General features: G+C 47.6%; 1 protein-coding gene across 1 annotated transcript; it reads right to left on the reverse strand.

Annotated features, from left to right (window-relative positions):
• zcchc2 (zinc finger, CCHC domain containing 2) lies at positions 1-26,209 on the reverse strand. Its single transcript, XM_062517391.1, has 14 exons — positions 25,102-26,209; positions 21,871-21,964; positions 21,303-21,367; positions 12,698-12,769; positions 12,061-12,161; positions 10,878-10,972; positions 9,859-9,939; positions 8,841-8,919; positions 8,159-8,276; positions 7,771-7,841; positions 5,188-5,279; positions 4,421-4,555; positions 2,280-3,491; positions 1-1,903 (listed from the first exon to the last, which is right to left on the reverse strand). The coding sequence occupies exons 1-14, from the start codon at positions 25,891-25,893 to the stop codon at positions 1,842-1,844; spliced, it is 3,069 nt and encodes a 1,022-aa protein (XP_062373375.1). The 5' UTR covers positions 25,894-26,209; the 3' UTR covers positions 1-1,841.
• Between the last annotated feature and the right edge of the window lie 110 nt (positions 26,210-26,319).

The following is a 26,319-nucleotide window of genomic DNA, read 5'->3' on the forward strand; positions in this document are numbered from 1 at the left end:
GGTCTTTTTTTCAATATTTATTGCTGATAACTCAATGGGTTTAAGATAAATTTGCTTAAAATGCAAATTTCTCTCTAGAAATATATTCGAACTTTCCAGTAAATATCAACGTTTAGATAAGAAACAGTAAACACAAACCCAGGGTAACAATTTACCTCATTTGTACGGCACAGCATCTCTCCAAAGAAATATAACAAACACCTCTGGCAGCTGCACAAGTGCAGGGCGGGTCTCTCCCCCTCTGTCCCACCCCGAGATCAGCGAAAGAGGGCTGTGCGTTTTTTTGTCTTTTAAAGATTTTGTACATAAAGAAAGTCAAAATCATGATCCCTTCATCAAAACCAATATAAAATATTTTTTTTAAATTATCTGTTTGCATATATTATAAAAAAGTAAGGGGATTTTTTTTCCTTAAGTCTGCTTTGGCAGTTTAAGCAAGATTTCCAGAGAACAAAACATAGCTGTTAAAAAAAGGTTGAAGGTTTGTCAGTACAAACGTGTTTACACTGCTTGGTTTAAGTGGCAATTGAACAGATATCCCACATCATGTACGCTTGACAAACACAACACATCCTGGCCAAAGAGCATGCAGGTAAACATATGTGCTTCACAATGACTTCATTTCCAAATAAAGTATCCATTCCAATAAAGTTCCACCTCAATAATCAATTTCTAAAAAAATTTTTTTTTTTTTTTTTTTTTTTTTTTTTTTACCCTGGACGTCACAATCCAGTTGGTAGAAATGGAAGTGTGTTACATGAAAATAAACGCTAACAAGTCATAAAAATAAACATAAAAAAATACTTGGGACACTAAGTACTCTCTTCTTTTAAAACCTACCAGTGCTGTGTGTGCAAGCACCAGAGCACAGAGGCTCACTAGAGCGCTCTCTGGTGGTCAAACCACCAAATAACAGCACGTCTCTCCCAAGCCCTCCCAAGTCAAACGGCACAGTGGACAGATCAGTACAGATTACTCTCAGTGCACTTAAGGACCTGACATGAACATCAAGTTACGCTGAGCATCATAACATAGTGCTTTACAATTTTCAAACAAAACAAATTATGTAAAAATGAAGAACAAACAAAAAAATGAAACAAGCAAAAAACAGCAGTACAACACTATGTCTGAATCATGATTATGAACTTGAAACAATTCACATTACATGAAATGACACCGATCAAGCCAACAGAAACAGCGTTTACATTCAGAGCTCTTCAAGGGAACATAAATACAGACTTGCAATGTATTTACCACAGAAATCAAACGACTGCATGGAATCTTCATGCATCATGAAATCAGAAGCAACTCGTATCAACAACTCAAAACTTTTCCAAATATAAGTCTCAAGTTTAAGGATCACGTTTCATAAGACTGTAATTACATCTTTAAATTACCCTTTTAAAGTTTTGATAAAAGAACAAAAATAATGACAATGGCTCACAGCCATTTACAAATAGATGTTTACAAAATAAATGAAAGGTCTTGCAATGTAGTGGACCGTATGAAAAACAAATGTAACCACATATTTCTATCGGATACAATGAAATGAACTCCATTTATGAATGGGACACTTGTCCTTTCTTTTAAATGTTATTGTTGCCATGTAAAAGGTAGTATGCTGCTGCATTTGCGAGGCACATCTTTTAACCTGCCCTTTTTTTCAATATCAGAGAGACATTCTTAAGCTATTCCATGAACCAAAGATCACCTTTGAAATAAGCGCCTCTGCCACCTGGTCCCAGGTGCAGTACGTGTTTACTGCAGTGGAAACGCCAACGAAGCCTCAAGGGAGCCCCAGAAAGAAACAAACGTTTACTCCGTGGTCCCCTTGCTGTCTGTCAGTCAGCTTTGTCTAGTGCTTCAGAGGAGTGGGGGGCAACGTACTTAAGCCGGAATCCACCTGTAACACACACCCACATGCACACATACAGACACACACACACACACACACACACAGACGCAAATACCAGCACTCCCCAACACAAATACATACACATGCATGCACACAGACAGACACAGACACACACACACAGACCGCCAGACAGACACAGACACAGACACACACACAGGAGGCAGCGTCAGTACGGCGTCAGTGCTGAGAGAGACACACACAGAGATTAGAGATTGACATGAGAGAGCAGCATCACCATCATCATCATCATCATCATCTCATCTCCTGGCCCTGCCGTTAAGGCTGGCAGCGCTGGCGGCCACCGCAGCCGCCGCCGCCGCCGCCGCCGCTGCTGCCGCCGCCACCGTCACCCCGCCACCGTTACCTGCTTGGCCGCCGTCCGCCGCGGGCTGCTTGCACTCGTGCGCGTAGTGGCCGCCCAGGCCGCAGTTGTAGCAGGACATGTTGTTGCCCTTCTTCATCCCTCCTCCTCCTCCTCCTCCTCCTGGGCCGGCGTGCATGGCCACGGACGGGAAGACGGGCGCGTAGAAGCGGCTGAAGGCGGCCATCTGCGGCAGGCCGTAGCCCGGTTGCTGGCTGGCGGCCACGGCGGCGGCGGCCAGCAGGTGCTCCGAGTGGGCGTGCAGGAGCGGGCCGGCGGAGAAGGCGGCGGCGGGCGCGTGCGGGCCGTGGGAGTGGGCGTGGTGCGGGGGGGCGGCGGGACCGTGCGGGTAGAAGGAGAGCTGCTGGCCGGCGGGCGCGCTGGCGCTCTGGTGGGCCGGGGCGCCCGGCGGGTAGCTGGCGCCGCACAGGTGCGAGGGCAGGTGCAGGAAGGGCAGCGGCGGCGGCGGCGCCGTGCTGAACATCTGGCGCGGCGCCAGCTGCTGCGGGGGCAGGAAGAAGCTGGTCGTCGCCTGGTGACCGCCGCTTCCGCCGCTGACCACTCCGCCGCCCCCGCCCACGCCGCAGCTGCCCCGGCACCCGCAGGCGTTGCAGCCCAGCTGGAGGCCGGCCGGAGGCATCTGCATGGGGGCGCCCGCCGCGGTCATGCCCAGGGGGTTGGCGGAGAGGCTGGCGCTGCTGGAGCTGCAGAGGAGGTGGGTGGCGCTGGGGCTGGTGCTGTCGCTGTGCGCCGTGCTGGGGGGCAGCGCCGGGCTGGGCGAGGGCCCCGTGCTGGGCGTGTGCGTGGGCACGGAGGGGTGCTGTACCCGCAGCGGGAGGGAGGACGGGTGGGGGGGCAGGGGAGGGGTGCAGGCGGGGGGCGCGGTGTCGCTGAGGTGCGGGGTGGAGACGGGCAGGGCGCTGACCGCGGCCACGGGAGGGTGCTGGCGAGACTGGGCACCGGAGCTCCGCGCATCAGCAGGACTGGCCAGGGGGGGCTCCAGGGGGGCGCTGGGTTTGGGGTAGAGGGGGCACTCCGCAGGGAGCCCCCCCACAGGAGACGGAGACTGGGGGCCCTCGGCGCTCTTGGCCTGCTGGGAGGGCTCCTTCTCCAGGGCAGCGGGCAGCATGGGGTTGACCAGGGCCACGGCCTTCCCGCTGCCGCCTTTAGCAGGACGCGCTCTCAGGGTCCCCGTGTCCGACTGGCTCCCGGTGTCTGGGGACAGCACACAAACACAACAGGCTCCTCATTAGGACAGGACACAACTTGCCCTCTGCTCAACTCAGGGAGGCCCAGAGGTGGATTCCACTAGACCAGGGTTGGTTCAGAGTTCAGAGTTGGTCAGAAATGTATTGGCTAGCAGTAGTCCCTTGAGGAGTTCAAATAGTACAATCATCTAGAAACATCATTTGTTGTGATTATGCTTACTCTAGGGCTGTAACAATATGCATATAGAAACTGAAATCACAACACTCATATATCCACCAACCTGTGTTGCGGTGTGAGGAGGCAGAATTGTGATGCACCCCTTCTAGTGTTTTACCAGTACGTTGTCCAAAATTAAATGAATAAATCATAATTTCATAGCTCTTGTAGCTTTCATTGTATAGCTACTATGCGTGGGACTTTACCAAACAGTAGCCTATAGAAGTAAACCCCCTCTAACAGTATCTCCTTGCCCAGCTCTCGCTCTCCCTGTCAGGGTGCACCTCAAAATAAAACATTCACAATCGTGAAAGCAATGATGCATAGAAGACAGCTAGCTAAATTACTATTCAATCCGGTTAGCATCATTAGCATGCTGCACACATACAGTATGTTTAAAACTCTTGCATTCAAGTTGACTGATCATCTCAATACCAATGTTTTTCAAGACTCAAAAGGGCCTGTCCCAAAGAGAAAAAACACACATGGGGAAACTGAACAGTCCAACCAGTCGACGATGATAAGCTAGCCAACTATGCTACTTTGTTTACAATATGTCCAGGCTTCAACCAGACAGCTTAATTAAAGAGGTGGATTTGTAACAGAATAGTGCTCATGAATATCAGAAAATCAGGATATGATAGAATACAGATATACAATAGCATATTATAATCATCTGGTGTTCCAAGGTAGGCTATTAAAATGTTATTTCTCTATACCTCTATCATCATCGTAGTCATCTTCATCTTCGTCATCCTCATCCTCGCTCTGTAAACTGGCATGCTGAAGGTGCTGAGGGCTGGAGGTGGTGGAGTAGGAACTCTCAGAGGAAGTTTCTCCGTATGCATCAGGGCCTATTTGACAGACGCACACCAAAACAAGATTTCCCAAAGGTGAAAATGGAAATGGATGATGTCTTCCATTGCTGCCGTGTCCCATGCTGACTACAAGCACACCAGTCTTAAACTGACTTGCACTCAAAGTCATGGTACGGTCACTTGTGCTCATTGTAAGCATTGTGGATTGTGCAATTCTGCCTTGTCCAACATGGTGAAATACTTTCATAGAATGAATAATACTGAAATTGACAGGATTTACAAAACAGTCATTGATTTTGAGGACAGGAACGGAACAGGGGTATAGTTCCAGCATAACCACCTCCCTACACGCATCACAGACAGATGGATGATCTGCAGTATGTGGGCTAGCTTTACAGTGACCTACATCCCATCACACATCCCTGCGCATAGCCTACCATGCACTGCCTATACTGCTGTGTGAGAATGGGAAAACAAGCTTGCCCATGTCCCTGCACCAAGACCAACAAAAGTGTGTACTGTATGTGTGTGCAGTTAGGGTGTGGGGGGTATATGTTGTCTTGTGTGTGTGAGAGAAGAGTAGAGTACTCATTAGAGTGGGTGCGGTGTGACTGGTGTGAGTCTGTAGTGTAGCATACAGAGAGAGCCTATAGCCCAGCCCAGCTCACCCCTAGTCTGCCTTATCTTCTGAGCAGCAGAGGGCCTCCGGATCCCGTTGGGCACAAAGCTCTCGTCCGCCTCCCCTCGCCTCGCCCTCTCCCTGAAACACAGAGAGAGAGAGAGAGAGAGAGAGAGAGAGAGAGAGAGAGAGAGAGAGAGAGAGAGAGAGAGAGAGAGAGAGAGAGAGAGAGAGAGAGAGAGAGAGAGAGAGAGAGAGAGAGAGAGAGAGAGAGAGAGGGGGAGAGGGGGGGGGATGAGATCTTCAATGTGTTTTTTATTGCAAAGCAGAGATTTGTCCTCTTCTCTCTTAGGGCTACAGTAATATGAGAGTGAGAACAAAGCAAACAGACAGAGAGAGGGAGCAGGACTGATATAGAAAAGGACAGAGGGACAAAGGAAGCTAGGACAGAGGGACAAAGGAAGCTAGGACATTTTCTTCCAACAGAACTTGGGCGTCTGTTCTGCAGCTGGGTACAGAAGAAGCAGATTTAAGAGACGAGGCTGTCACAAACACCACTGTGAATGAAATGAGCACACAGAAGACGCCAGAACAACAACCCACTCAGGCCAACGCCAGGCAGTGGGTGGCGATGGCCTAAAAACAGACCTTCCTCTTTCACCCCACTCTCTTCCAAGTCCTCATTTTACCCATTTCAAAGCAGATGCTGCAGATGCCTCCGCCAACACACGCTGCTTTTGAACTGTCAGGTTGTGAAGAGCAGCACAGACACAATGTTTCCCTCTGTTGGGACCACATCTCGTCATCCCAGACAGCTAAAACGAGCACGACATCCCAGGCTTAGGCCTTGGACCACTGTGTCAAATAATAGCACTGGCATAACAAACATCTCATAAGATACAATGGAAGAGGCTATTTTGAGTGCTGTTTTAAAACGCTCTAGGGTAAATCAGGGAAAGAAATGTAAACGGTGGTAAGGATCTGAGTGGTTTGTGGTTGCTACGAGAGCAACTATGCTACCAGCCAATATACAAGCCTGATCAGAAAGGCAACAGGCTCAACAGATCAGTGAAGCAATAAATGACGTGCAACTCTTGCCATGTACTAAAGCTACCACATGAAAGATGCCATTTGTGAACAGGCTCTAAACTGTCAGTCTAAGTCTGTTGTGCTCATTTTCTGGTGGTCTGACATTCAGCAACCCCATGACCCAGCCTTGAGTCACATCGACGGTCACCCAAGCACGTTAGGGACCATGTTCTTTGGTGACACATGAGGCCAGAGCATGACCTTTGAAACCTCACAGCCGCTACAGTTTCCTGGCCGAGGGGACATTGGTGTATTCGGGTTCATTTCCTCAACCCAAACGAAAGACCAAAGATTCATTTGTAAAGAGAAGCTGTTCTTAGCATACTATTTCTACTACTTTTAGTCCAAAATGCAAACGAAATGCTGTTAACTATGTGTGTGTCTCCTCTCTTAACCTCAACACACACACACGTCTGAAGGAACTGTACCCTGTTTGTGTCTCTCTGTGTGTATGTACTTACGGACGTAATTCAGCGCCATGTTTTGGTCTTTTCTGTAGCTATCCTGAAATGTCAGCACTGGCTCTGGGCCAAACTTGACACAAAGCCATTTTTGGCCATCACGGTGTGAAGACTCAGGGGACAGACATCCCCCTGACCACAGGACACAGAGGGCTTTCACCTTGAGCTGCCCGCAGTGTTAAAGCCACCTAGATTCACTTGTGTTGGGGAACTGAGGCTGGACAGCACAGGTGGCTACGTGACGCCACTGAATCGATTTGGACATCAGTATCTGTGACATCCAATTAGCATGACATACCAAGACTAGGACACCGGAGACATTTTTCATTTGCCATTTTATGCTTGTCTCTTTCTCTGTAAATCACATGCTGTGCATGAACTCGGCGTGTCGTCCACTTCCTAAAATGTTAATCTAAGCATATGGGCGTGTTTAGAACATGGCTGACAGACAGACTAACCTTTCACTTTGCCAAACAGGGTGCTCTGCTGATATTTCATTGGTAAATATCAAATTCTATCAGTCATTGAGGCCATAACAACACAGGATGTATTGTTTTGTTCAGCTGTTTTGTCCCTCAAACTACCTGGTTGCTGTGTCCCACACATAGATTTTTAAACTTTTGTTTATGAAATGTTTATACCTTATAAACTTTTCGATGGCTTACATTATATTCCTACATTATACAAATATCTTGTGCATCATACTCTCCTTTGGAGGAGAAATATACATCCCTTGGAACACATTTGTTGTCTGAGAGCCAGTCTGACCTTGAAACTCAATCCTAAAGGTACTGTAAATACCCTAGACCTCTGTGTGGAAGTGAAGGGCCATGAACCAAGGGGTTCTGCACGTTTGTTTTGTGTTTGTTTATCAGTAAACCTCAGTTTAACTCTAGAGATGTGGTGGTGGTGGGTAACTGAACCTAACGTAGTCCTACTGTACACAATAAGACAGCCAGCAGCAGTGTTTCTGGGTTTCACATTGACATGCTTTATGGGGGTCAGCTCATTTCCCTGCGTCGGGCTGAGGGGCAGAGCTCCATTTCCTGCGGCCGTTTCTGTCCCTGCTAGTTTCTGCGTACCTGTCAGCACCTGAGGCTCTCGCTTTGGGCTTCTTCCCAGTCATAGAACTCCACTTCTCACCAGCACAGCACTGCACAGAGAGAAGGAGAGAGGGAGCGATTGAGTGAGTGAGAGAGAGAGAGAGAGAGAGAGAGAGAGAGAGAGAGAGAGAGAGATGAATGAGGGCACAATACAGAATACCAGAGAATACACAAATATGTCTATATGGACACATGCCAATATTTACACCAACATATGCACCACATGATTGTACATGCATGTGCTACAGAAATATGCTCTGCTCTTGTACAAGAGTGTGGCTCCACTTGGTCTAGTGGTCTCTGGGGTAGACAGTGACTGCCCCCTGTCCTGCCCAGCTCCATCCTGCCCTGCCCAGCCCAGCCTCACCTGCTCTGAGTGGCCCTGCGTGCGGGACGGGCTCTGGCGCCCCCACTCCACCTCTCCGTTGTGCTCAGCGCGACCCCTCCTCCTGCTGTCCCGCTGGTGACTCCGGCAGCACTGCCCCCTACAGGTGAGGAGAGGAGAGAGCACACAGTGGAACAGGACGTTAAAACAGAACTTAGACTCTCTTCTTGGCCACACACTGTAAGCTTTTGAAATATGCTATACGTTAAAGTTAAAGTCTCAATGATCATTTGCATTTAATTTATGCATCAGCTTACCAGCAAACTACTGTCACACTTCTGTCATGATTGTACAACTACATGTTTTACCATGTAGATTGTAGATCATGTTAGTGAAGGAGGTACAGTATGCCTTACGTTTACGCCAAATCAAATCATATACAGGATTTTGGATGGATGTCCTGATAGCAGTAAGATATAGATAATCTTTGCTGCATGGTATTACTAACATTAATAGGACCATTTTTATAGCAGACATGCTTCTGTTGAGTCCTCTGCTGTCACTAAGGACCACGTCATTACCTTCAATACTATAGATGCTATGTGATTAGTAAAAGACCAGATACAAAGGTGCTATATTTGGTCAGTTCTACTGAGCGCCCACTGGTCTCTTCCTCCTACCCTGTCCTGTGAGGCGTGGTGCGCTAGTGAGAGGAGGGCCTTACCCGCGGCCAGCACCTTTGCTGCTCCGCTTCATCCAAGCGCCGGCGCCACCATATGGCTCCAGATCCAGATCTGAGAACGCTGAGACACACCGCCAGGAAATGCCAAGGCAGGAAGAGAGGGAGGGAGAGAGAAAACAAGGAGGAGGGGGGGAGGGAAGGGAAGGGGGGAGTGGGAAGGTCAATCGGAGGAATGCACAACTACACAACTCTATGCAGTCGCTGTCATTTACTGCACTCGCTGTCATTGTCAAACATCTTAGATCTATCAAAGTCATTCTTTAGTCTTACTTCATATTCATTATGCAGGCTCTAGTATACCGTTGTAACTCTCCTCACTTGAATAACGTGATAGTAATTCTTATTCTTTGGTACTAATCCATTACCAAATCCCAGCAAGCATGTAACAATACGCAGCCCACTAATAAAGTATACTTCACTTGCACTGTACTACTGAGTACTAAGGGATGTGTAGTCTGAAGTGGGTCTGAGGGTTCTTTGTGAGCGTGAGTGCTGACTCGTCCTCCACACGGATCCAGGAACACCTGCAGGCTCCCTCCCCTCAGAACCAGACACAAGGACGGGCCACGCGACAGCTGTCTGACACCATCACTACACTACACACCCTCACCTACCCCCCGAGCACACACACATTCACACACATGTTCACAAACACCCCACACAAAGAAAAAAGACACTCTGGAGCTAACACACACACACACACACACACACACACACACACACACACACACACACACACACACACACACACACACACACACACACACACACACACACACACACACACACACACACACACACACACACACACACACACACACACACACACACACGTTCATAAACACCTCACACAAAGAAATAGACTAACTAACTAACACACACACGCACACATACACACTGTGGAGCACACTAACAAACAAACACACACACACACACACACACACACAAAGAGATACACTGTGGAGCTCACTAACATACACACACACACACACACCCCTACCTTCCTCCAGACTGGAGGTCTCAGAGCAGTCATTGCAGTGCCTGGCTGACTGGCATGGCTTGCCTGCTGGCGAGGTGTTACCTGCGGAGGGTGGCAGATGGTGGGACATTAAGGTTGTGCCAGAACGAACACACACACACACACACACACACACACACACACACACACACACACACACACACACACACACACACACACACACACACACACACACACACACACACACACACACACACACACACACACACACACACACACACACACACACACACACACACACACACACACACACACACACACACACACACACACACACACACACACACACACACACACACACACACACACACACACACACACACACACACACACACACACACAGGAATGCAGGACACAGTACCCAATGCAGACCATAATCAGTACCCAAATATTGCTATAATCAGCACCCCAATACTGATCTATCAGCACCCCAACATTAAGTGTTACCTAAACAGAGCATGCTGCTACATAGCAAGGTCTCTTTACAAACTGCCTACAATACAATGTATTAATCATCTAATAAACTGATAGAGAAATCACCACCAGTACACCAACCTAGACATATGTTGTTAATACAGGGTCTACACGTGCAACCCTTTAGTAAGTAAAGGCCTTCAACGTTAGTATAATACTGAATATTGAATTAGAGGGCATTACGTAATCACGGTCAAGTGTATTCGCTTGTGCAAGGACTACATGGCTAGATCTGGGCATCAGTACAACAATATGGGAATATAGAACTTCAGGCAATGTCACATCTCAAATGTCCATTCAAAATCACTTGTACTCCCTCACAAAGTCAATAATGAAAGGTGAAATCGAATTGACTTGACAAATTCTTCAAATAAAAAATGTATTTCCTGGAAACCAATTGCTCTGGCTAGGCTTATAGTGGACAGCCTTTGTGTGTGCGTGTGTGTGTGTGTGTGTGTGTGTGTGTGTGTGTGTGTGTGTCTGGATTGATTGTAGCTGACACTCACAGTGGTTGCTGAACTGAAGAGACGAGTCGGAGAGGAAGAACGAACAGACGGCCCACATCTGACGGAAGTCCAGGGGCAGGGAGAGAAAACTCTCTCTGAGGGGGGGGGGGCAATAAAGAGGTAGAGATACAGAAAAAGATAAATGGGAAATAAGTTCAAAGAAAAAGTAAAAGGCATCAGAGAGAGAGAGAGAGAGAGAGAAGAGGGAAAGCAGAGAGAGAAAAAGAGAGAGCAAAAGAGGGAGAGAGGGATAGGGAAAGATAGAAGGGGAATGAGTTCATAAAAAGAACAGGCAGAGGAGAGAGAGAGAGAGTGAGAGAGAGAGTGAGTTAGGAGAGAGGGGGGGAGAAGAGGGAGAAGATTAAGATGTTAGCAGCAGAATATCAGGCCACTCAGCGGCTCGGTGACAGTGGGGAGTCACATAGAGGCTGCTTTGTGTTTGAGTTTCTGGGGAGGGCCTGGCAGGAGGAGGAGGCCACATTACAAACCCCCGACACAGGAAGCACAATCCCCTCTGGTCCCGACAGCAGCGGGCCTGACCTAAATATCATGGCTCGCAGTTGGCCTTTAAAAGGAAACTTTCCATTCCGCACATCCTAAATAGATTTGTGGCCATTAGCGACAGGGCTAGCTGAATCAGGCAGGCCTGTGCTCACTTAAATGAGCCTCCTATGGCACAGAGGACACTGCTGATAAGCAGGAAGCATGGCTAATGGCTGCAGCAGCGTCCACTGAGGCCGCATGTCAGCGTGACCGCTACTGGACCAGAACACGGCCAAGAGGCCTGGAAAGGGCAGCAGAGGGCAGCGGAGGGGAGAGGGAGGGCAGCCTGCTCCTGAGGGCACAGGTTACATCAGGAGACGGAGCACCACGGGGAAGCACAGGAGATGGACAGACACCCAGACAGAGACAGAGACAACAAGCAGAGAGAAAGACAGACAGATCATGAAACGAGAAAGAGAAAAGAAATCAAGACTGGGACAGAAGACAGACAGTGACACCACAGGTAAAGAAAAAGACTGAGAGAGAGATGGACTGAAAGAAAAATAATTAAGGTAAGGATAGAAAAGATGGATGGAGATGGGTGACAGAATTAGACTAAAGGAGAAAAGGAGGAGAGGTAACAGCAGTTATGAAAACAGAGAGAGAGAGAATAAGAAGTGTTTGAGGTGTCCCCACTCACTTGAGTATCCTCTCCAGATCCCTGGGCTCGTGTTGGTCCCTCTGGCTCAGTAGCCTCAGAAGCCCCTTCTCACAGGTCTCAGAGCAGTGCCCTTTAGGCAGCTAAGAGAGGGAGAAAGAGAGGGAGGGAGGGGGAAAGAAAGAGAGGGAGAAGAAGAAGAAGGAGAGAGACCCGCCACTAGTTATTCTCTTAAAAAAAAATAGCAGTGACACAGCAGCAAGACAGCAAGAGGTCAAACTCTGGCTGATTATAAAATCACAGTTATGGCTCTCACAGACTCACAAAGGTATTCCTTTAGTCATTTATTGCCCTTAGTTCACCGAGTAATGCATCAAAATAACATTCCAATATGAAATTTTTTCCCCTCCGGCTGCAAGTAATGCATTCTTGAAGTGTGGAGGAAATAAATACACAAAAAAATTGCACCAACGGTGTTGCCAGATGGCGGGATTGTGACCTGGTTTTAAATAAGCTTTTTTCCGCCCCTAATGCACAACAGCCATATCTGTGAGATAATCTATCAGGAAGAGAGAGTTAGAGAGAGAGAGAGAGAGAGAGAGAGAGAGAGACTCCATTTCTTGCCATTCTTTGCGATTTCTTGCGGTGTGTGTGTGTGTGTGTGTGTGCGTGTGTCTACCTTTAAAAGGAAATTCTCCAGCTCCAGGTGGGATTTGGTCACAGTGCTGGATGACTGGTCTGACCAGAGCACCTAAAGTGTGGGAGAGAAGAGAGAGAAGAGGGGCTGGGATCAACCATCACAAGACACCTTGAAACACCGTACACCCCCTGCCACCACTCCTCCTCCTCCTCCTCCTCCTCCTCCTCCTCCTCCTCCTCCTCCTCCTCCTCCTCCTCCTCCTCCTCCTCCTCCTCCTCCTCCTCCTCCTCCTCCTCCTCCTCCTCCTCCTCCTCCTCCTCCTCCTCCTCCTCCTCCTCCTCCTCCTCCTCCTCCTCCTCCTCAGGCTGCTTCACTTCAGTAGATCTTATGGGAGAGGATTTGTGGCCCGGGAGTCACCCTAGGGAGAACTGCACCTTGTTTCTCCTTCGAACTTTCCAGAGCATTTTCTTCTTAGCATTTTCCACATGCCATAAAAACCCTCAAAATTCCACCTTTCAGTCACAGACTATGACCTAATGCGGTTTTAAAGAGTGCAAATGATTTAGTTCTCTGGTGATGCCCTAAGACTGGTCTCAGGCTGGTTAGCTGTGATTGGTTCAAGTCTCTCAGAGCACACGCCCACTCGTCCGCTGACGTCACACACACGATGCATGCCCAGAATGTTTCAGCAACGAGGCCGCGGCCAAACTAGGTCATTACAATATTTGTCCAGAACATTTCTGCATTCCAAAGGCCCAAACACACATCGGAAACAATGTTCTTTGACATGTAATCGCAACAGCATGAGCCTTACAAGCAAGACATAATACCCAATGTCTTCATAGGGGAGGAAAAAGACCTCAAGGGCTATATTTTTACAGACTATCCCATTTTTTTTAATCTGCTTTCTTAGGCCCCAAGTCCAACAGTGTCCAAGTCTTCAGTGTAATAATTCCTAAATTGTAATGTGAACATAAGGGGAGGAATTCTTAGAGGATGTCGTCATTACTCCCCATGGATTTTGATGACACTATAACTCCGACCACAACCCCAGTAGATATGGCTTACTACAGGAAATCAGGAGCAGTGGAACTGAGCTGTAAGGAGAAACACCAGCTGGGACAGTTATGTTCTTTAACTTTCTGAAAGAATATAAAGATGTGTATGACAGTTTATGACAAGCCAACTTCTTAGCTGACGATTATAGGACAGTATTTTACAAAGCATACAACACAAGACAATATAAATAATACAAAAAAAATCTAACGACAGTGCTGAACCTTCATCATCTTTGTGCTACAACTTGAACAAAACCCTAGGAAAATAACACCTTCTATGATGGTTCGTGAGAAAACCCCTGTCACTGAGTCGATTATTTTCTGTATTTATCCATTAGTGGTTTGATAGATAAAATGTTTGACAATTAAAAAATCTAATCTCTAAATTTTGCATCTACCTAATTTTGGTCAATCAGTACCATTCAAGGGGAATAAGTCTCATAGTGATTTTTGACAAGGTACTGTATATCATCAGGTTGTTCATATAGCTTGTGAACTATAGAAAGTAAATACAAGTTATGAAATATACAACATGGATTTTCAGGCAATGTATGAAGACATTAAAAAAAAAATACAGCATTTCAGGAATTTCAGGAATAACATTTCGCTCACAATGCTCAAACAAAAAAATGTTGAACCTGATTTTATCCAATGTTAGGATTCCTATACTTAAAATGCATACACATTATTGCACATGTCATTAGACAATGGTTCATTTACATTATGTAATATTTCAGAAAATATCAAGTACAACAAAAATGTTGACATAATGTAAATAATCAGCTATGGAAGTTTTGTGGTGATATCTACAGTATAGTAAGATTTTTAGCCTATTCACCTGTAATATATCCCCTCATAAGCGTACAATAAACGGAGTGATAACACACCAAAAACTACCAGCAATGCACATCACATATTTCCTAATTCTAGGGTGGTATACCTTGCAAAAAATCACTATGAGACTTACTCCCCTCAGAAGGTATCGATCAACCCCTCTGACTAAAACAAAAAAGACAAAGCGATTGACCAATTATAAAAAATTATTGTTGATTGATCAATTAATTGTGCAACTTTCACCATATCGAAACAAAGCCCCTGGAGCTGCAGCATCAGCAGAGGCAGCTAGTGCTACCAGCGGTGAGTGTGATTCACATCAGGCAGTGCGAGCGCCAGCAGGCTCTCCCTCTGCAACCAAATGCCCCGTGGCATCTAAATATTTACCTAGTGTCTGGGACTGAGCCGGGAGAAGAGTTGTAGCTCATCCACTGAGTCAAAATATTGTTTCAGGAAATAGGGTGGAGTACAGTGGTGCCTGTGAGAGAGCAGTGACACTGAAACATGCCAGCTAGGATTCACTGCATGCTGATGCAGGCTAACCTAGCGCCGCTGCTTCACCTGGGGGGAATCTGTGCCAAACCCGAGTGCGTCCAAGTTACAAGTTCAGGGATACAAAAGGCTTCAAACTATATCTCTTGCGATGATGATACCACAAGCCACATCAGCCAACAGTCTAGTCACACACACACAACCCTTCCTGACCATCACCAAATGCTAATCTATTCCATAAGTAGGTTAAAAACAGCTATAATTCACAAATTAGGCTATTGTAACATTTCAGTAAAAATGTAAACACAGATCAATCAACCTGCTGCTAATCTATATCGCATTACATCTCATCTTCTCCTATACCAATAAGCTGACTGAGCTCGTCAGTGGCAATCTTAATTAATGTTAGCTGAACACACACAATTTCCCTGATGTCAATCACAAGCATTTGGAGCAGACAGAAACTGAAGCCTTTCTGTGCAAAGAGACCACAGAGTCAATCATTTCCAGCAGCTTTTAAAAAAAAAAGACAAACTGTATTAAGTTTGCTAGTCATAATCATTCAGGATGAATTAAGTCTTTTCTCTTGTTCCAGCTGTGACCTGGGCAAATCAATATCGGAGAGTGGGGCCTTTCATCTCCGTGCGCAAACATAACACGCTCTGTCTGCTAGCATCAGTTGTCAGCTCCACTGACAATTTCTAGCCTGAGAATAATAGGCAGCGTGGCTTGTGCTGTGTGACTACGGAGCGGCTTCTCTCTGATGTGGAGACCATGACTCATGTAGGGTGGGGGGGGGGGGGGGGGAGAAAATGAGAGCCTGCGGTGAGCCACAAGTAAAGATGCTGAGCTCTCATCTTCTCAAGCCTCCGTGCCGGACCAGGAGGTAGAGAGGGAGAGTGAGACCCTTAGAGTCGGCGTCTGATGGCACACAGACACACCAGACAGACAGACGGATATCTAGGCAATGGCTGTTTCATTTGCAGTCACCCCAAAATCTCTGATGAGCGGACCCGCTCATAAAGCAGTGGGAATTTCCTCTAAAAGGACCTCTGGCTGACGGCCACGGAGACTGTCGATAAGAGGATCCTTTCCTTAATTACTCCCATTTTCTTTCCCCCCTCCACCCCTCCCCAGACAGACCAACCGGGGGGTGCTGAAATGTTTAGCTGTTGCTCTAAACTGCCTCTCTCAACACCAGCGCTGGCTTCCAGCAACGGATAAACATTTTGGGACTTAATACAGGTCGGCGGCCTGCCTAGCGAGATTCCATCTGCCTCTAGGGACGGCTCAGCCTCCCTCCAGTGGCCCAGAATACCTGGTGCCTCAGCGTTAACATGGCATCCAGCTCCACCAACACAGCGCACAGAGCGGCGTCAGCTGCACAACACGCTGAACGTGGGAAAAGGAAATGGTGCTGCCGTGAGCCAATGGGGCGGCATTCAGGGTTGGCAGCAGTGGGATGTATGGGCATTACTGTGACATATGACGTATGAACACAGCCGAGAGAGAGAGAGAGAGAGAGAGAGAGAGACGCGAGGGAGGGAAAGAGGGAAGGTTCTCTTCCTGTCTTTTGTGAATGCACACAGGGAAGGCGAGGAGGGAGGGAGGGAGGGAGAGAGAGACAGAGATCCTTCTTTTTAAAGGTCTAGCTTATGACTGTCCTGGGGGAGGAAAGAAACTGGCCCCTAATCTCCTTCTCACTTGCCACTAGGTCATTTAAACATCACAAAAGCCATGACACACACACAAACACACACACACACAATCTTGGTGAGAACCTGTGGCATGCACACACACCCACACAAACACACATGAACACCACACGCAAAATCACACTCTTCAGGGTTTGACAGTAATAGCCGAGTCCCAGCCTCTTTAAAAATGCATTTGGCTTCCCCTCACGGCCCCCCGTCACTCATCACCGTGTATCTGTCCCGGGATCAGTGGGCCCGTCTTAGCTCACGCCATGGAGCTCGCCGCTATTATGTGAAATCAGAGCCGTGTTTACACTGACCAAGTACAGACAGTTAACGTGTAATGCATGTCTCCATCAACACCGAGCGCTTTATTTATTTATTTTCTTTTTCCACACATGAATACCACTGGCAGGCATTTTCACGCCGAGACACACACACACACACACACAAGCGGCCTTCTTTCTTCCTCGCTGATTCCCATTTGTAACTGTAGAGCGGAAGCCTCATGAGCCGTGCAGAACCAAGCTGGGCTCGATCATGGCGCACGGCTGTGGATTTCAGTCAGGCACATATGATGGCAGCTTTCACAGGACCCTTAGGTTAGAGCTGCTGAGCAGACAGTTAAAGCATGTGAGTGTGAGTGTGAGTGTGTGAGTGTGTGAGTGTGATGTCAGACTGCGCTTGGCACACACTAACGTGACACACATCCAGATGTGGCGGTGGTGCTACTGCTGCTGCTGCCCACCGGATGATAATGAGGATGGATGCTCTGGCAACAGCCACCCAGGAAACAGATGGCACAAGCTACCGTACCACTCTGTTCATCCGCCACGCTAACAGCTGTGTGCAAATGTGTGTGTGTGTGTGTGTGTGTGTGTGTGTGTGTGTGTCTTCATGTGTATGTGTCAGTATGTGCTTTGTGTGTGTGTGGGTGTGTTTATATCTGCCTGATTGATTGTCAAATCAGCTTACTACACCTTTCTCACCAATCATGGCCTGCGGGCAGACAGGATGCTAACCCAGGCTGGATTAAACTCATTTGTGCAGGGGATAAAGCATGCCTGACAACGCTGAACTTCATTTCCTGATTTCATCCACTCATCCCTGCGATTTACCCGATTCCCCGAGCACTACACTAAATCTCTGCCATCGCATGTATGGGCATCAGGCCAGCAGAGCATGTGCTCGCCCCCGCACCTCATCAAACAAACATGATCTTAGCCAACTCCTTTGCATTTGTGTTGAAGCTAACGGTTAATGATGAAAGAGCTAGCCTAGCTAGTAGACACATTAGATGCCAGGGGAATGGCACTGATTGCATAAGCTATACGGCCTCCCACTGATCACACATTAATTAGGTCATGAAGGAGAGGTTGCTTTCATACTTTGGAAACCAGTCGCGCTAAATGACGGTCACAGGAGGTACAGGGCTCGACATCAAAGGTTCAGGAGCGCTCCACTCTAAGATCTTTGCTAGACATGTCATCTCTAGCAAAGATCAGTCGCTCCTTTGCCATACCTGTTTTCTTGGAATGGTGCTCAAGGGATTAAAACATTTTCTGAATTGAATTGATCATTCAATTGCTCATGTCTGTGTGATAACAGAGCAGTACTGGTATGAATACTGGTACTGAATACGAGTACAGTACAGCACAGGCATAAAGACACATTTTGCCACTAGTGGCACTGGTTCATTGTTGGTAGAGCCAGCAGCCAATTTGGTGGCACCATCTTTTTTTTATCTCAACAGTAACACTGCCAATGGTGTTCTCCTTGTCCTGATGAGACCTAGAACAGTGCTACTGGTCATTGGGGCAGATGGGGAGGAGCTGAGCGATGGCGCAGTAGAGCAGCCCACACCCAGCTCCTGTCATCCCTCCGGCTGACTCAATTTACTCCCTGACTAAGTGAGGATTATTACAAGTGTCAGCTTTTGTCGGCTCATCCATGGTACACCAAGATGTTTCAGCCTACGGTACACGCCCGTCCCTACACTATTCCCCTCATCACTGCCACGATTCTTTTTTTCTTTTTTTTCTGACCAAAAGGATCCATTATTTGAGTTCCGTCATCTAGATAACTTATACTACAGATGAACCTATTGGTCTGAATACAGTTTGTAATGAATAGTATGTAATTGTGCATACTATTCTGCCCTAGCCTTAGTATATAGTACATACTATTCTGCCCTGGCCTTAGCATGGTACATACATACAGTATGGGAGCCCATTAGTCCTACTAGCCCTTCATTTGATCAAGCCTTTTACACAATATTCATTAGTGTGCTCTTTCTGTTTCTGTCATTTTCCCCAATGCTGACCGTAATGGGAAGCCCTTTGCCATCTTCCCAGCACCAGAAACAGACATCCAAGCGCCGGCAGCCTTACTGTGAGGAGAGGGCGGGTGGGTGGGTGGGCACTATCAGTTCAGATCTGTGTCACAGGCGGTCACTTCAGCAAGGACGCGGTCACCGCTTCCCTCTGTCAACGCGGCTTTCCGTCACACTCGGCTTCGCCAGAGACCCTCACCCCTCGCTCCGCTAGCCCCGGGCAGACGACAGGGAGCGCCGGCGAGGCCTTCGCACAAGAGGAGGGAGAGATGGGCCCGGCCACACAAACACTTCACACACGCCCTCAATATGTCCACCACTGCCACCCCCCCCCCCCCCCCCCCCGGCCACTGCAGGGCCAGCGCCGGCAGGACATCTTCCAGGGGAGAGGGAACATGGGAACACAAGGACTTATTCACTCTTGAGTAACTCACTGTCAGACTAGTCTAGACACTGCATGATGGTAGTCATAATAGGCATCTAAACAAAAATCCTCCAGTATATTTCCCCTACCCTAGCACAGGATTTTAGGATTTAACTTTACACAGTGGTGAAGGAGGGGGGGTTGAAACTGTGAATATGTTGGTCCAACTTTTTTTTCCCTTCTTGGCCTTAAAATGTCTGCTTAGGAAAAGTGAGACAGATATTAAGTTCTGTCAACAGCAGCGGTTCTTCCAGCTTTACCGTAAACATGACCTTTCTCAAGACCCCGGCCGCTTCAGAGGAGATCCTCGACAGCGCTACGGGCTACTTTGGTCCTGCTCTGCTCTGAGACATTTGTTGCTCTTCATGTTCACACTTCAATATGGGGCCGAAATATCCAAATCCAAATCACCCCCCCCCACAGCAGATGTGTGGCTAGGTCAGGGGGACGGAGGGAGAAGAGGGTCCATATTTCGTCCAAGTTGCAACATAGTCCGCCTCTGGGCATCCTGCAACCCACCCACCCACGCACACACACACACACACACACACACACCAAGACAAAGTCTCCACACTGTTATGGTAGAGTATAATGGTCTTTTTCCCAGAAGGGATGCAGTTAGAGATCAACAACCCCACTCCGGAACATTTGTCAGGATCCTGTTGAAACCCGGGAAGGGGGTGGGCAGACTGGAAATAAAAGAACAAGGTTCTGTACTTGTCTCTTTATCTCGCCGTCGCTCCTTCAGAACATGAAATGACCCACTGGGACTTCAAATCAAGTTACATGACACAGAGAGCAGAGACTCACAGGCTCAGGGCACGGAGTGTGTGTGTGAGTGTGTGTGTGTGTGTGTGTGTGAGTGTGTGTGTGTGAGTGTGTGTGTGTGATTGTGTGTGTGAGGGTTTCTGTCTCAAGGGTGTATGTGTGTTTCGAAGAGGTCTCTCTCTCTGGGTGTGTGTGTGTGTGTGTGTCAACAGCAGGAGCTCCGTACATTCCCTTCGTGCGCTGGTGCTCCAGCTCTGCGTCAGCCATCTGGCACCAGGCCACAGTCTCATACTCTGACTCTTACTCCAGACCTCCTCCTCTCTCCTGCCTCCACCCCTGGCCCTACACCTCCACCACAGGGGCTGCTACTCTTACTCCAGACCTCCTCCTCTCTCCTGCCTCCACCCCTGGCCCTACACCTCCACCACAGGGGCTCTTACTCCAGACCTCCTCCTCTCTCCTGCCTCCATCCCTGGCCCTACACCTCCACCACAGGGGCTGCTACTCTTACTCCAGACCTCCTCCTCTCTCCTGCCTCCATCCCTGGGCCTACACCTCCACCACAGGGGCTCTTACTCCAGACCTCCTCCTCTCTCCTGCCTCCACCCCTGGCCCTACACCTCCACCACAGGGGCTCTGCTGCAAGGTTCTAGTAAGTTCCAAACTGCCTTTACTGGCAGGTAAGGAATCAGGGCCAATCAGGGCAAGAATGAGGAACTAGGACTCAAGTCATGATACTGACGCTTACAGGTTACAGCCCTTGACACGTCTATGGGATAGGATGGCATAGGATAAGCGATGCTTTACTGATGCCTTAATATACACACATAACGAGCCTAAACCATGTTTGGCACTTGTGAGGAGGCAGGCATACCAGACCATGCAGAGGGTCTTTGATGCAATCATACTCGGTAAAAAGAAGCTGTTTGGTCATTTTCATGCGAAGAACTCTGAACTAAATATGCCTCAAAAACCCTACTTGATACTGTTAGAGAGATGAAATCAAGATTACTGGTGCAGGAGAAAACTGTGGACTTACCTCAAAACTGTACTCCCTTGAACTCGCGGAGATTTCCTTCAAGATGATTTTCTCTATGTGCACGGCTGAAAATGGCAGAAAAAAAAATAAAAGAGCAAAATGAAATGCATTTCCTTTATCCGTTTCATATGTGCATTATTCAGTCCAAGCACGTCCCAAATCTCCAAATCAGAAGGGTCTAAGTTCCAAGGACTAGGCTGCGCACAAGAGGCAAGAGCTGAATATCAAATATTATCCTGTTCATTAACCAGTTTTAAAATAGCCTTCATCTTCAGTAAACTTTGTTCACAGAAGTGTCTGGCATTGTAACTCAGTCATGTCAGTCTATTGTGCATTGCTAGCCTATGTTGTCAAGGTGGTGCAGTTATTTGTAAAGAACTGAAATGACTGTGTCAACATTGGCCCTACAGTACATTCATTTCTGCAGTCAATGAAACACTTGCTGGAGCGCTCACTGAAAGGAACCGTCTCGTCTGTTTGATGCCTCTCTGTGTGATAGAAGCCATACCCTTTCATTCAGATAAACAGCTGCAAACTGAGGAATGGGGTGTTTTTTTTTTCCATTTACCTTTGCCGCTAGCAGTTCTGCTTGGGTGGGATGGCCGCGCTCTGCCTCTCCCAGTGTGTGGACAGAGGTAGTCAGACTTGCGGAACTCATTCGACTGTTAAAAAAAAAAAGAAGAAATAAGAAATTGTTAAGACATTTGCAAGACCCCATACTTTATACCATAAGCCGTCGCAGAATTCTAAACAGAAAAAAGCTACTTTTTGGAAGGAGCTTCACTTATCATAGTAAAAGTGGACAAGATTTTGGCTTTGAAAAAATGCTGTTGCTTTCAGAATAGAGCCTAGCCAACTATAAAATGAGTCAGACAGCACTGCTTAAATGAATGGATGTGTTTGTCTCAGTTGGTCACAAAAGTGCTGCCTTGAAACGAATAAATCCATACATTTATGGGAGAGCCGTCAAATAGATTTCATTTCATACTGGCGCTATATAGTTCCCCCCGCTCATTCAGCACATTAGCCTTCATTTGTATGGCAGTGCAGCAGCTCTTCTTTAACCAGGTTTATTCCAGTGGAGTCAACGTACTGAGAGATAGAGATTTGTATTTTAACTCATGACAGACAAGTCCTGCGTCACAGCTCCCAGTCGATCCCAGCCTCTGGCCCTGCCGCATGCTCTACCCAGACAGAAGCCAACTGAGTAACGGGTGCAGCCCAGTCCGTTTGGGTCAATGCCAGGCCAGGGCCCAGCTCAGTCCAAGGCCAGCGACCAGCTGTTGTCTGGGCTGGAGTACCGTCTCAGACGCAGTCTGACAGCTTCACCAGCGAGGGGTCAGTGACTGATGAGTGCCGAGACCAAACACACACACACACATAGACACACACACGCACAGACGCAGACACACACAGTGGAAGGCTTTCTCATTGGTAGCATCAGCAAAGAGCAGGGCAACAGAGAGATGTTCGGAGGTGATAAAGGTGATCATCTTTAGTTTTGTCCTATGCTCGGATAAACCTCTGCATCATCTTTGTTTGAGCATAGTCTAGGAATGGTTGTCAATCCTGCCCCTAAAACTCTTCTGCCCTCATTTCTACATATAAAACAAAGGCTACTATGGCTTCATTTTTGATTGATTAGCTAAATGCGATGTGCTTAGCTGATCAAGAGCACCACTACTATTTCAAGAGTACCACTTCAGTGGGGTAAGCAGAGCAGGCCAAGAGTGAAAAGAACAGAATTGAGACTCAGTGGAACAGTGTGTCGTGGAGGCTAACAGATCCATATTCCTCAAGTGGATCAACTGGTGTTGCAGCTGCCTGTGGCAGAGCTGCTCCACGATCATGTGGCATTATTTAAATCAAATCCCCTCGTGGTACACAGCAGCAGAGAGACCGTACGGGTGGGGGACAGGCATTCACACGAGGCAGAGCATGACCAAACGACTTATTCAGCCAGCCTTTCACATTCTAATAACACAAGGTGCCTCATCAAGACCACCCCCCCTCCACCCCTTCACTCAATATCCTGCTCAAAACAGAGAGAGAGGGAGAGAGGGAGGGAGGGATAGGTAGAGAAAGGGAAAAGGGGATGGAAGAGGGAGAGAAAGAGAGAGAGGAAAAACAGAGTGAGAGGGAATGGAGGAGTGTGAGAGAGTGAGAGGGGGAGAGGGAGATAGAGACCGAAGAGATTGCTGGTATACAGACACAATGCCAGATTCCCACAATACATCCATTCAGGCCTGCTGGCGGTTGTTCCCAATCAAAGAGCTGCGGATAGAATAGCTGAAGACACGCACGCCACGGCCAGACAGCCTGCGGAGCTCCGATAAGCAGCCCACCCGCCTCACAGATGCAGCCTAATGGTGGATTCACCTCAACCAGCGCTGGCTGGGACGACCAGCAGAACAGGACCTGATGCTGATGCTGATGCTGCCACGTGTGGGTGAAATGGGGTTTCCCCAAATGACAGAGGGAGAGATGAGAGGGGAACTGTCTATTTAACAGGTGCTGAATATTAGAGCTCTGCACCTACAGCAAAGCACTGCATATTTTTGCTATGGCATTTCTTTTTATGATGTGCAACCTAGATTACACAGAGTGAAGTTCTTTAGTGATAGGCAGGTGAGGTACACACATCCGGAGTGTGTATACACTAATCCAGCGAAACACGGAAGTAACACAAAACCGCCATTACTGCGTGCCTGGCTGCTAAGAAATTAGCCCGTTGGTTCCATAGGCGGCTGTTGCAGAGGTTAGCTGTTATTAATACACGTCTTAATACTTTATGGTGTTAATAAATTACCTTCACTGGTAAGTTTTGGTACAGTCTGACATCATTGATCCAATGTTCCCTTTCACCTGACATTTTCATTCATGAGCGGGACCCCTTGTTAGACATTCTCTGACAGGATGCTTTCATTGAAAAGCACAGGCAAGTGTCACTCGTCATACTCGCAGGCACGCAGGAATGGCGATATTCAAGATGGCAGCGCCCATAAAGTTCGCGCTGGATTAGTGTATAGAGCCCTTGCAGGAATTTCATCCCATGTATTATTAAAACAACAATAAAAATCTCTCCAGTAGGCTACAGCTTCATTCAGTCTTTAAGAGAAAACAATCTGGAGCGAATTAAAATAGGCAATTCCCTCCATCACGTAGGATACTATAATGAGGGGGCGTGTGCTGTGAAATCGTGTCCAGGCCACACAGGACTTAAAAACAGGAGGGGGGATATTTAGACTCAACTCACTTCAGAAAATTACCATCAAATGGCAACGACAAATGAAAAATGAAAAGTCGAATATTTGGCCCCCAATTTCACAATAACGCCAGCTCCGCCTATCTACAATCTTTGCCTGAAATGGATTTACCACACCCCCCTAAGCGGGATACCCTGGCTTTAACAAACACTGCCTCCTCAGGATGGAGAAACTACTATTGGTTGAAGAAGGCTGTGAACGAATTTTACCGGCTGTCCATCTTTACGAGAATCTCTACTTTAATGGCAAGAAAAGCAATGGCAGAACACAAGTTTAATGCCAAACAGCAGCTAAATTGATACTCAAATCTAGATGACCATTTTATTCACGAAACACAGCCTGTATTCTTCCATAATTCAAATTTAGCTACATCCCCTAGCTTCGACATATAGCCCACGTTATCGCGTCCAATGCCGCACCATAATGTAGCCTACCTGCTACGTGACTTTCATAATGCCAAGCTATAACAAACAGGTGAATGACTAAATACGGTTGAATGCGTTTCCCTCGAAGTGTCCTTTTCAAATTATTACCGTAGGGGTTTCATTGCTGTCACAGTTTCTCCTATATTCCTCGATCGCAGTCTCCACGTTGTCCAGCTGTAGCCTGATGGTTTCTCGCTGGTGAAAAGGGAAAGCCGGGTGGAGGGATGCCATAGTGAAGAGCAGAGCCAACTGCTCTAAAGAACTAATGTCAGACTCCATGTCCAACGTTGGTGAAGGTTTTGTTTTCCCAGACTCGGCTCCTCCGTTAGTTGGGTAGCGGGCTTGACCGTGCATGGAATCCCCGTACTTGGATGGGGAAACCCCACAGTTTTTCAAGTTAAGAGAGGAATAAACATGGCTCAGTGTTCTAAACAGTATTCCTGCGCATTCCCTATTTTCAGATCCCAGAAGAGATAGACAAATGAGCAGTTTAGAGTGGACCACGGGATCTGTAACATCCATGAGGAGGCCCAAATCGGTCTGGCTGTTCGCCTTGATTTCATAATCTCGGAGGACATAAAAATCTTTACGTGCGAGGTCCTCGAGACAGGAACCCAAAAAGCGGAGTTCAAACGGTTGGCACATATGCAGTAGCCCACACATGAACTCTATCCGTTTCGCCGGGCTGAGGTGCAACCCGAACCACTCGAACACCGCCTCCTTGTTCAATTGTGGAAGCGGGCAAGCCGGTCTCGCTCCAGAGTCATCCGTTCCGTTACAAGGAGCCGAATTTGAAATTAAATGGTGAGCGTGGAAATTGCAGTCGTTGTTTTCCTGCTCTTCTTCCACGGAGTTGTCTCCCTCCTCCGCCGCTCTCATCGGCAGCTTCATCTTGAGCATTATCAACTCTGAATGATGAGCTGGAAAGCAAATATCAAAGACGAAAATGCATAGCTGTTTTCCCTCAATCTTCCTCCAAACACTGGAATGTAAGTTTTGCTGGGGATTCTGATAAAAAGCACTGTCATTTGGCGGCTTAATTGTGGTCAGCGAGCCAGTTTACTCGCTCTCAGCTTGCCGAGCCTCTAGAAAATTATGTCGATCATTTTTAACTCCTCCCCTCCCTCCTTCGAAACTGCAGGGTCCTAAGCATCTCTCACGACCAACTGTGTTCAGAGGAGTGCATTTTTTGTACGGAAAGAGGAAAACGCAAATATCTTAGTGTATGTCACATAGCATATAGCTAGCGTTCTATTATCCAAATGCGTGCAGTTTATTGTTTGTCACAATACTTTCCCGGTTATGTCACGCATTCTTTATGGCAAC

The sequence above is a fragment of the Sardina pilchardus genome, chromosome 2 (assembly GCF_963854185.1).
Source record: "Sardina pilchardus chromosome 2, fSarPil1.1, whole genome shotgun sequence".
Classification (NCBI taxonomy): domain Eukaryota; kingdom Metazoa; phylum Chordata; class Actinopteri; order Clupeiformes; family Clupeidae; genus Sardina; species Sardina pilchardus.

Coding starts and splice junctions, on each gene's coding strand:
- zcchc2 (XM_062517391.1), bottom strand. CDS start 25,893: ATGCTCAAGATGAAGCTGCCGATGAGAGCGGCGGAGGAGGGAGACAAC. Junction 12,162..12,697: donor TGGAGAATTTCCTTTTAAAG/GTAGACACACGC, acceptor TCCCTCTCTTAG/CTGCCTAAAGGGCACTGCTC. Junction 5,280..7,770: donor AGAGCCTCAGGTGCTGACAG/GTACGCAGAAAC, acceptor TCTGTGTTTCAG/GGAGAGGGCGAGGCGAGGGG.